At 46.5% G+C, this 12,159-nt stretch overlaps 1 protein-coding gene across 2 annotated transcripts in view; it reads right to left on the bottom strand.

Annotated features, from left to right (window-relative positions):
* Positions 1-12,159, bottom strand: part of PAK6 (p21 (RAC1) activated kinase 6) — a 174,853-nt gene that overhangs the window by 46,432 nt on the left and 116,262 nt on the right. For both annotated transcript variants that reach the window (XM_063947512.1, XM_063947513.1), the window contains exons 2-3: positions 9,573-9,785; positions 5,059-5,652 (exon numbers count right to left, since the gene is read on the bottom strand). In XM_063947512.1, the coding sequence (XP_063803582.1) occupies positions 5,059-5,652; positions 9,573-9,776 (798 nt within the window). In that variant the 5' untranslated portion in view covers positions 9,777-9,785. The remainder of the gene's footprint in view (positions 1-5,058; positions 5,653-9,572; positions 9,786-12,159) is intronic.

Here is a 12,159-nt window from a genome sequence, read left to right as displayed (position 1 = left end):
TAGCAGTGCTTAGTACTATAGAGTGTACATCTGCATTTTGTTCTGTGTGAAAAAGGCAAAGCGCCTCATATATGTTTGATATCTGCAGTAGAACCCTTGTGATACTTTAAGGGGATACTTACATTTTTTAAGGGTATAGTTTTGGGGGGATTTCCCACAAAATGTGTATAATAAATATGCACCTAAAACATAACTGTATGGTGTGAATGACTTCCATTCATGTAGAAGATGAAGAGACAAGAGCCACTCATAGCACCCATCCCGGCTGAGGCTGTGCATGGAGGGTAATGAGACTTTACAGGGTACATCTTCAGCTGAACCCGGAGGTAAATGGGGAGGAGAGGGAGTACCGTCTGGGGTCTGGGATGAGAAAGGATGAAAGGGGAGCTGAGGGGGAAGAGGGGAGGAACATATGAAGTGGGAGGTGAGAAGTGCACCAGGACGGTCCCAAAGGAGGGGCCAGCCCACAGTAACTAGCTTCACACTGTAGGGGGTGGAGGCGAATGCAGAGAAGGACTGCGAAGAGGGAGCAGGTGGAGCTGGAAAGGTGACTATGGTGTCTATTTACTAAGCCTTGGATGGAGATAAAGTGGATGGAGATAAAGTACCAGCCAACCAGCTCCTACCTGCCATGTTACAGGCTGTGTTTGAAAAATAACAGGAGCTGATTGGCTAGTACTTTATGTCCATCCACTTTATTTCCGTCCAAGGCAAAGGAAATAGACCCCTATGTTTGTCCTGACAGTGGCGGTATGCGTGGTAACCTTAGATGGTTGCCACACAGTGCCCTGCGACCCAGTATATTTACTGGCACCTTTCAAAGTCTGGGGGGTAGACGAGATGGGTGTAGTATGTTATGCCGACGGTCGGGCTCCCGGCGGTCAGCATGCCGGCGCCGGAATCCCGACCGCTGGCATACCGACAGCTGGGTGAGCGCAAATAAGCCCCTTGCGGGCATGGTGGCGCGCTACGCTATCTATTCTCCCTCCAGGGGGGTCCCAAGAGGGAGAAAAGCTGTCAGTATGCCGGCGGTCGGGACTCCGTCACCGGTATGCTGGTCGTCGGGAGCCCATCCACCAGCAAACTGAAGACCACCCGACGAGATACCCCTTTGCCACCCCCATTCCAGCAGTTATGACTCCATTATGTGTACTTAGAAGAGTCCTATAGCTGGTGTAAGAGATCCATCTTAACACAAGGGCAATTACTCGTACACACTGCTCTCTGCATATGTCACTGGGGTCTGCTCTCTCCTTCTCTAACCAAAAATGCTAATTAGTAGCCCATAGGCTACTACAGGGTAGCGCCATTTGGAGATGACATTTTCCTCTCTGGGTCAAGCTCTGGATTTCAAGGCTTAGAAAAATCACACACCTACAATTAATTACTCTCATATGCGGGGGTACGCCCAGCACAGGGCAAGTCCACTCCGCATGCCGTGTCCTGCCCTCCCCCCGCAAACACATCAAGACAGCGATGCTCTCGCATGTTTAGGGTTGGCCCCTGCCTACGCAGCCAAGCTACAATTGAAATGCCGCCGCTGCGTTCAACGTGTGTCCATGGCTGTCGCCGCCTAATAGTAAGTAGTATTACTTACACCCACCCTCCCTCACTGCACATGCACACTCTAATCCTGTGAAACCCGGGATTGAAAACTCCAATTCAAATCCCGGCATTTTTGGGCCAGAATCCCGGGATACCGCCGATCCTGGGATTGGCCTCCCTAATTCGGACACCCCTGTATCGATTAGGATGAAACCAACACAAGGTGATCCAGTTGGATACTACCCAGATTATAGAGGGGTTAGTGTCCCGGTCGGACATCCTGTTGTTGTACACTGGGCAGAACTTTGACCCAGGAAGCCGGTTCTGGGCCTTACAATGGATGACTCTAGACAAAAACTTCACATAGTGGTAATATCCCAGAAGACATACTAAAGTGTTGGGGTCCAGGTCAGACCTCCCGATGGTGTACGCCAGACAGAACTTTGAAACAGGGAGCCTGTTCTGGGCCTTCCACTGGATGGATTTGGATGAAAACTTTAATGAACTGTAATAACTGACAGAAATAACCATGAATCTATTAACTAAAATATCTGCCAGAAATGTAGGTGGGAAGACAAAAAATGTTGTGTTCTCAAAAGCCTTGGAATAGGAACATTGATAACAAAGGAAAACTTAGTTTAACCGATCTCGCAATGTAAAAGTGTTTATAAACCGAGCAGGAAGGAAAGCTGGGGATCGGAGCAACTGCTGATACCCCCAAAACAAAAAAAGATACTGGGCAGCCACCTCATGGGTGTACTGGAAGAGCTGCTAAGCTGCTAATTATTTTTGTTGACAGTTACATCCAACTTATTGATAACTTTATAAATTGAAGATTTAAACCCGGGCAGTGCCAGGTACTTCCCCCCTTTATCCCCTGCACAGACAGAGGAGGCTGCTGCTCACCTACATCCTACAGCCAAGGCTGCGGAGACACAGACCGAAGGCACTGACAGGTAAGGGAAGAGGGGTGGGTGGTGGGGGGTGGTCCTGGGCCCCTCTATCAAGCCTGGGTAATTATTACCTGCTCCTCCCTCTCAACAACACTGTGCAAGATGCCCTTTGGGGTGAATTTGGAGGGAAACACTTTGGGGGAATTCAATTGTTTTTCCCCAACTACCACTAGATGGCACCCAAAGGAGCAATTCAATTGTTGCTCTGATTGGGTGCGTATGCTGCGAGGGGACACATTTCAGCTCACCGTCTTCTGAGGTGGTGAGTTGAAATGTGTGAAAACTCCTAATCAGGACCGCTATTCACGGCTAAACCATGTCTATTTGAGTGTGCTTAAAAAAGTGATGTATACGTGATCAGACCAACAATTGAATTGCTCAGATGGGCAATTGAAACACTTGAATTGCACCATTGGCGTAAAATTCGTATCACAGATGCAGCGTAACACCACTTAGTGGCAGATGTCCTAAGCCTTGGAAAGTGATAAATTAGAGCGAGATAAAGTACTGATCAACCACATCCTGTGATTTTTCACACACTGCCTGTAATAGGGCAGGTAGGAGCTGATTGGCTGGTACTATGAGGGAGATGTATTAAGTCTGGAGAAGTTATAAAGTGAAAGGTGATAACGCATCAGCCAATCAGCTCCTAACTGTCCTATGTTCTATAAGTTACAGGCTGGGTTAAAAAAATGACAGTAGCGGACACAAAGGTGCATTTTTAAACGTATCCATGCGCTAGGGATTACTAGATTATTTTGGTAAAGCTTCATCTCAAAAGCATTTTGTTAGGAAAAATGGATCTGAACAAAGTGTGTTGAGACTATGGGGGACATTTACTAAGCAGTGATAAGAGCGGAGAAGTGAGCCAGTGGAGAAGTTGCCCCATCAACCAATCAGCAGCTCTGTATCATTTTATAGTATGCAAATTATAGATGTTACTTCAGTGCTGATTGGTTGCCACGGGCACTTCTCCACTGGCTCACTTCTCCACCCTTATCACTGCTTAGTAAATGTCCCCCTTTGCCCCAATAGTTAAGTATCAACTTGCTGCGGGCTGCAACAGTGGATACTTAAGCCCCATACACACTAGGTGATATTGTGAACAATATCGCTCAGAAAGGGCTTCCTGAGTGTGTACACTCATTATCGTTAACGATGCGCGCTCCCGCGCGTCATTAACGGCCTCCTCCCTCGTCTGAACATGTACAGATGAGGGAGGTCCTCGTTAACGACTGCCATGCTGCAGATGGCCGTCGTTCCCCCGCCCCCGCCCCCCCCCCCCTCACTCGCCATTGCTCCCTTCCCCGCTGGCATTGGCAGTGTGTATGGACTTGCCGATGCCGAGTCCCCGCCGCCGACAATATTGTCATCGGCTGGGCTCGGCTAGTGTGTATGTGGCTTTAATTACCGAAAAATCAAAATTGTCCCTGCAATCCCCTAAAACTGCTACAGAGGTAGTAGAGATACGTACCAGAGACGACAGCCAAAGGTCGCGCAGTGTGAAGGGATCGGCTCGGATCCCTCTTTGTAACCCCAAACCTCCTTCCCACAGGGAGGAACCAGGCTCCGGAAACCAGCGCTATCTGAAGATGGGGCTCTTTTTTGCAAGCAAATTCAGATAAATTGAAGCTTTTGAGTTTTCTGATTACTAGGCGGCCTTATAAGGTCCTGAATAATGAATGCGCCAGCAGAGCCGGTCTTAGGCATAGGCAAACTAGGCAAATGCCTAGGGCATTTGGTATGCTTAGGGGCACCAGCCGGTTCTGATGATTAAAATGATATGCGGCATGTCTATATTCTGTGTGTGACTGCGGCTGTATCTGCATACGAAATGCTACGTTGCAGTGTATTCCTGGAAATCACTGTAATGTAGCATTTCATATGCAGATACAGCTACAGTCGCACACAGAATATAAGCATGCTGCATATCATTTTAATCAGCAGAAGCTGCTTCTGCATCCTAGCCATATAGTAATGCAAATAAAATGCATTTCCATAAACAAAAGGCGTCTGACATTAGCAGAGCTGCCAGCTGACTCATGCCAGGCATCTACTGCAAAACTAGTGGTGGTGCTAGGGGGCACCAGCCAAAATCTTGCCTAGGGCATCATATTGGTTAGGGCCGGCTCTGTGCGCCAGTTACATAAAACATGCAGAAACTAGCATGACTGCATGTGTAATGGGTCCTTTAGAGATGATGAAAAGGTCCCAATGAAAGAAGTGTGGGTAAACTGAAGGCGTCCAGCCAAACCTCGAGTTTTGGTGATCTAAGTGGTGGCAGCACTTAAAGGTGAATGTAGGATAATAAAGAGGGGATTTGAATTATTATAGGTGGCCAGGTGGCTTGGCGTTGTTTAACCCTTGCATGCTCACACCACTGATACTCAGGGGAGTCCGTGTTGTGACATACAGTATACTTTCACATATATTCTCTGTCACTGAAGATAACAAGCACTGCTGTATATTCTTCTGAGATTGCCAGAAAGAGGAGAATGTATCCTGGGAAAACCAGCATAAATAAACAGCTTAGGTGCAACATTAAGAAATACAATCATACCTTTATCTGTATTGCTGAGGCGGGAACTTCTGAACTCCTTCCATTGCCAGAGGGCACAAAACCGCTCCGTAACTGTCCGTATTTTGTAATGCTGTCTGCAGACTTTGGCTGCGAGCCCTCTTCTAGCAGTGTCTCGTGAGATAATTGTCTTCTTTTATATGTATCCAGCTCAAAGCTATGCCCTCCACCAATGTTCTTATCCAAGCTGCCAGGATGTATTTTGGTCTGAGCAACACGGTCCACTGTATCCTGAAAATCCCCAGGATCCAAAGACTTTGCTTTACAAACAGAACCATTGGGTTTAGATGGGCTATCTTCTGTAGGCTTATAGTCTGGCCACATGGTCTGCCTCCTGCTGGCCTTAGAGCTACCATTACAGTTGATATACTTGTCAGAAATGTTCTGCTCTGGAATGATAAACTGTCCATTGTTTGACCTCTCTTCTCCAAGAACCCCTAAGGATTGGGCTCTCCGTCTTGTTAAAGGGCTCCGTCCTCTCAGAGTGTTGGAACTGGTCACAGAAAGTTTCTGAATGTCAAGTAGTATCCCTGATATGTATCCTTCCAATCCAATGGTGCTTCCACGGACAAAAGTCTGCACAGAATATAAAAACACAACTACTTTTAGAGACCAAATGCAACAATTATTACTTATAAAGTATGTTTTTGTTGAATTGGTAAAATATATAGCCATGTCTGCCCTGTACATCTCATTTGTGTTACTCACCATGTAGAGCATGAGAACATAAAGGGGGGAGGGGGCATTGGCATATCTATAAAATGTACACCCTGCACCCATTTTTTGAATACTCACCCCTCTGGAGTCCCGCACAAACATCACCGGCGCTGTTAAAACCATATTAAAATGGCGCAGCGGCCATTTCCACAGAGTTCAGTAGAGCAATCACTGGTAAAACGGCTGCCGCGCCATTTTCCCGGAGATCTGCGCATGAGTCTGAGTGCTCTAGTGCTCAGACTCTACAGCGCTCCCGGCAGAGAGGAGGGGGCCGGAACAGAGGAGGCAGCACACGGGCCACCTCCTCTCTTAAAGCGCCCCTGGGAGGAGGTCATTGTTCTTTAGTACCACAGTACATGGGTGTTCATTTTATTACAAATCGAGTGGTATCAGTATAAGTACAACTCTGAAAGACAGTGTTTCCAACCTCGGTCTTCAAGGCATATTCCAGCCCAGGATTTGAGGATATCCATGCTTGAGCACAGATTATTAAATCAATGTAATAAAGTTACTAAATAAGTCACCTGTGCTCAAGTAAAGCTATCGTTAAACCTGGCTGTTTGTGTACCTTGAAGTTCGAGGCTGGGAAACACTGTCGTAAGAGAACAGGCTGAACAGTCTTAAAATTTTTTGTTTTTCACAGTCCATTGTACTATACAAGTTACTATATTGCAAACTCTTTAGTGATCCATACATACCCTGCTTGATTACGCATACAGAATAATGAAAAAAAATTCAGCTTCAAAGATTTGCACAACAATTTGGCAATTCCATACCAACATGACCCTCTCCCGGAGGGACAAAATGCTCTGCTCCTGGACTTTTCTCTTAATTTGTGATTGCCGTCACCTGTTTTGAACAGGTTAATGGATAAGAAAGGTGTTCAGCACAGGTGATGGCAATCATACATTTAGAGGGAAATCTAGGAGCAGAGCATTGTGTCCCTCCTGGAGAGGGTCATGTTGGGAGGTATGCATTTCACTAGTTAACAAAAGGCACTACCAATAAGAAGTGTATGAAGCCGCGCCTCCACCCCCCTGCCTCATGCCGTGAACATCTCAGCTTTGCTTGCATACTGCCATCAGGCTAACTCCCGCTTGCCTGCACCTCTTGTCATCTGTCTGTCGCCCCTCCCCACTAGATTGTCAGCTCTTCAGAGCAGGGCCCTCTTTCCTCTTGTTATCTAAGCCCTCGTCTCGACACATTTCACTCGCAGCTCTCCCCTACTCAAAGACCAACTTTATCCTGCTAGTTAAGGCTCATCTCCATCTATGGCCACCAGCCTCTAGTAGTACGATGATCACTCCATCAATACTTACATCTAAGCTGTATTATGTCTTGAGAATGTGTGGTGCTCTATGTTACCTGTACTCTATTTCTGTTATTTATTTACTGTAATGCTATGTTTTGTCTCCCTGTACTGTCCTTTGTACGGCGCTGCGAAACACATGTGGCGCCTTATAAATAAAATGTAATAATAATAATAATCAGCTGTTTTCTACAAGCCCTGGGCCATCTCCCGGAGTGATACTGGGGCAGATATATTATCCTGGAGAAGGCATAAGGAAGTGATAAACCAGTGATATGTGCAAGGTTATAAACGCACCAGCCAATCAGCTCCAATATGTAAATTAACAGTTAGGATCTGATTGGCTGGTGCCTTTATCACCTTGCACATATCACTGGTTTATCACTTCCTTATGCCTTCTCCAGGTTAATACATCTGCCCCACTGTGAGCAGAGCTAGGGAGGCTGTTTGGCTGGGGATGTAGTTATGTGACTGGCGGTCAGGAGTCCGACAGTCGAATAAACTCCCACCTACATCCCGCCCCCTCACAATCCTGACGCTCGGCATGCCGACCAACAGGGATTATTCCCACTCGTGGGTGTCCACGACACCCATAGAGTAGGAATAGAATCCGCGGTGACCATAGGTCGCCACCGAGCACGCAAGGGGGTGCTGCACTAGCCACTGCCCACCGGGATTCCGCTGCCGGGATCCCATCATCGGTATGCTGAGTATCGGTCTCCTGACCACCGGTCACGCATACCACACCCGTTTGGCTGCACTGCTTTTTGGGTTTTGCTGTTTAGATGTGTACTTTTGTTTTTAGACTTTTACAATTAGAATAAAGTATATTAAAATAATTTAATGCCAGACATGCTGGAACATTGGTGTAAGAATAAAGACGTCATAAAATGATAATTTCATGGGCATTTGGTATCAAATACTATTTTCAACATTTGAACCAAGTCTGTATAAAGTGAAATCTTAGGGTTCTACATTGTTGGGTGATTGATTATAAATATCAGTATTTTGAAATTATTTATTCTGCATTTATTTACTTTGTTTTATTGATTAGAACTCTGCAAGTAACACTTATAATATTGCACTTTAAAAAAAAAGCTATTTCTATGACAGATTTGCAGTTTCTATAGCAAACCTTGCTAATTTTGCACACGCTACTTCTACCAACATTCAAGTGGGATATACAGTAGATATCACCAGGTAACTTGAAGACCATGGTTGGTAACTATGGGTGCGCCAGTTGTGCCACCGCACAGAGCATAGGGCTATGTGGCTGGCACTGTCGCTGCCCAAGGTTCCTGCATCTGGCTAACAGGATGCCATTCCAGCCAGTATTGCAACTAAAGTCTCCAAATGTGTCCTTTGAACGCTCCAGACATGCACACGCTGCAGCCTGTAGTACCTGTTCATCTTGAGGATGCTTCGGACAGTGCTGTTTTTCTAGGTGGCTGGTGGCCTCACCCCCTCAGCCTGATATCATGCATTCAGGGGGCCATTGCAGTCATAGGCAGGGACGTATATAGACTTTTCTTTTAGGGGGGGTGGGGGGGGGGGTTTACTGTTTAATCTTGACTCCTCCCCTCTCCAATCCCAACTCCTCACATCCTCCTCTCTCAATTCTGACTGAACTTTTTGCGTGAGACTGAGATAGAGCTTTGTGATTGTTCTATGAACATGTGACTGTGCTGAGGGGTAATTGTATTTATTAGCCCTAGTACCCACACACCAGCAAGTGAGGGGCAAATACTCTGTAACCCTTGCTCTCCTGGCTCCTCTGTGCTGCTGTGGTATGGGCTGCAGCACATCGTTCTGCCTCAGGCTCTCCCCGGAGAGCTCTCTTCTGCTCAAAAGTGGGCGTGGCTATGACTGTGTTAGGGGGGGGGAGGTCGCCCCCTTCGCCCCCTCCTAAATCCGGCCCTGGTCATAGGGCGCCATAAAACCCTGTTACGGTGCTGCTCACCACTCACTGACAACTTGATTTAAATTGACAACACACATAATCTTCTCTTGCAGTACAACAGAGTATATTGCTAACTTGATTCTCCCATTATGGTATTTGTTTGATGAATAACAAGGCTACATGTTACATGTCCACTTAGATGTCAGACTTGCGATAAGGCAGGGGTAGCCAACCCTGGTCCTCGAGAGCTACCAACAGTTCACGTTTCCCAGCTCACCTAGTAGGTGCACAGGTGTAGTCACGTTTTAAAAGATCCACAGTTGGGGGAGACCTGGAAAACGTGAACTATTGGTAGCTCTCGAGGACCAGGGTTGGCTACCCCTGCAATAAGGTATATACCAAACACTAGAGTGTGTAGCTCACTTATGGGACATTTATGAGCTCATCCCAGATGTTTTTTCCTGTTCGATTCATTGTTGATCCACTAATTCCTCTTGCAGAAATGGTGACTGAGGACACAAATACCGGCCAACAGAAACAATGCGGCAAAGTTACATTGTCATTACTCACTTTCATGGGCTTGAGCTGCACTTGAGTGATCCTGGAAGGGTCCACTACAGGTTTTGGACGTCGCAGGGTGTCCAGTACATTTTGCCATTGTGGAGGAAGGCCTACAAATCTGCCTTCCTTGGCATCAAAGGATGTATGCACCCGATGCTGAAAATTCAGAGGAGCAGAGATCTCAGGTCGTTTCTTTTTCTTTTTGCGAAACATGATGTCAAACTGGAAGAGAAATGCAATAAATAAATAGATAAACAACACAAATGCTTTGAAGTTGGTGGCTTCGTATTGCCAGAATGTTGAAATACTGTGCAATGTCTCCCAATCACTGGTCAGCACAGAATGCCTGGAACAGACACAACTAACCACACTCCTAGGTGCTTTTCCCATTAGAAATGGCGCTTACAGTTACAGGCTACTACTATAGCGACTCAGATGTTAGCAATGACAATTTCATAAAACCTAACGATTCTACTTGGTACAGTATATACACATACCTCCCAACATGACCCTCTCCAGGAGGGACAGAATGTTCTGCTCCTGGACTTTTCTCTTAATTTATGAATTTATGTGGTGAAATACCTTTCTAAACCATTAACCTGTTCAACACAGGCTCCAGCAATCACAAATTAAGAGAAAAGTCCAGGAGCAGAGCATGAACAGTAATGAACTTGCCACACGTGAAGTCAGTTCAGACACTGCCAGCCTGAGTCAGGTCATTCCCCTCATCAGGCTTTTGCAGAAGAAGCTGGAGGCATTGAAGAAGGAGCTAAAAGGGAGCGATTCCGCTAGGCATGTGGGACTTGTGGATGGAGCCCTTCATTCGCTTAACCAGGATTCACGGGTGGTCAATCTGTTGAAATCAGAGCACTACATTTTGGCCACCGTGCTCGATCCTAGATTTAAAACCTACGTTGGATCTCTCTTTCCGGCAGACACAAGTCTGCAGAGGTTCAAAGAACTGCTGGTGAGAAAATTGTCAAGTCAAGCGGAACGCGACCCGTCAACATCTCCTCCTTCACATTCTCCCGCAACTGGGGGTGCGAGGAAAAGGCTCAGAATTCCGAGCCCACCCGCTGGCGGTGATGCAGGGCAGTCTGGAGCGACTGCTGATGCTGACATCTGGTCCGGACTGAAGGACCTGCCAACGATTACTGACATGTCGTCTACTGTCACTGCATATGATTCTCTCAACATTGAAAGAATGGTGGAGGATTATATGAGTGACCGCATCCAAGTAGGCACGTCAGACAGTCCGTACGTATACTGGCAGGAAAAAGAGGCAATTTGGAGGCCCTTGCACAAACTGGCTTTATTCTACCTAAGTTGCCCTCCCTCCAGTGTGTACTCCGAAAGAGTGTTTAGTGCCGCCGCTCACCTTGTCAGCAATCGGCGTACGAGGTTACTTCCAGAAAATGTGGAGAAGATGATGTTCATTAAAATGAATTATAATCAATTCCTCCGTGGAGACATTCACCAGCAGCAATTGCCTCCAGAAAGTACACGGGGACCTGAGATGGTGGATTCCAGTGGGGACGAATTAATAATCTGTGAGGAGGGGGATGTACACAGTGAAAGGGGTGAGGAATCGGACGATGAGGAGGAGGTGGACATCTTGCCTCTGTAGAGCCAGTTTGTGCAAGGAGAGATTGATTGCTTCTTTTTTGGTGGGGGCCCAAACCAACCAGTCATTTCAGTCACAGTCGTGTGGCAGACCCTGTCGCTGAAATGATGGGTTCGTTAATGTGTGCATGTCCTGTTTATACAACATAAGGGTGGGTGGGAGGGCCCAAGGACAATTCCATCTTGCACCCTTTTTTTCTTTCATTTTTCTTTGCGTCATGTGCTGTTTGGGGAGTATTTTTTTGAAGGGCCATCCTGCGTGACACTGCAGTGCCACTCCTAGATGGGCCAGGTGTTTGTGTCGGCCACTTGTGTCGCTTAGCTTAGTCACACAGCGACCTTGGTGCGCCTCTTTTTTTCTTTGCGTCATGTGCTGTTTGGGAAATATTTTTTTCAAGTGCCATCCTGTCTGACACTGCAGTGCCACTCCTAGATGGGCCAGGTGTTTGTGTCGGCCACTTGGGTCGCTTAGCTTAGCCATCCATCGACCTCGGTGCAAATTTTAGGACTAAAAATAATATTGTGAGGTGTGAGGTGTTCAGAATAGACTGAAAATGAGTGGAAATTATGGTTATTGAGGTTAATAATACTATGGGATCAAAATGACCCCCAAATTCTATGATTTAAGCTGTTTTTTAGGGTTTTTTGAAAAAAACACCCGAATCCAAAACACACCCGAATCCGACAAAAAAAATTCGGTGAGGTTTTGCCAAAACGCGTTCGAACCCAAAACACGGCGGCGGAACCGAACCCAAAACCAAAACACAAAACCCGAAAAATTTCCGGTGCACATCACTAATTGATACTGGCACATAATTCCACACATTAAAAAATGGAGAACAAATATGTGGAGGGTAAAATAGGGAAAGATCAAGATCCACTTCCACCTTGTGCTGAAGCTGCTGCCACTAGTCATGGCCGAGACGATGAAATGCCATCAACGTCGTCTGCCAAGGCCGATGCCCAATGTCAT

This window comes from Pseudophryne corroboree, chromosome 12, assembly GCF_028390025.1.
Source record: "Pseudophryne corroboree isolate aPseCor3 chromosome 12, aPseCor3.hap2, whole genome shotgun sequence".
Taxonomy (NCBI): Eukaryota; Metazoa; Chordata; class Amphibia; order Anura; family Myobatrachidae; genus Pseudophryne; species Pseudophryne corroboree.
This window is presented reverse-complemented; position numbering and strand designations above follow the sequence as displayed.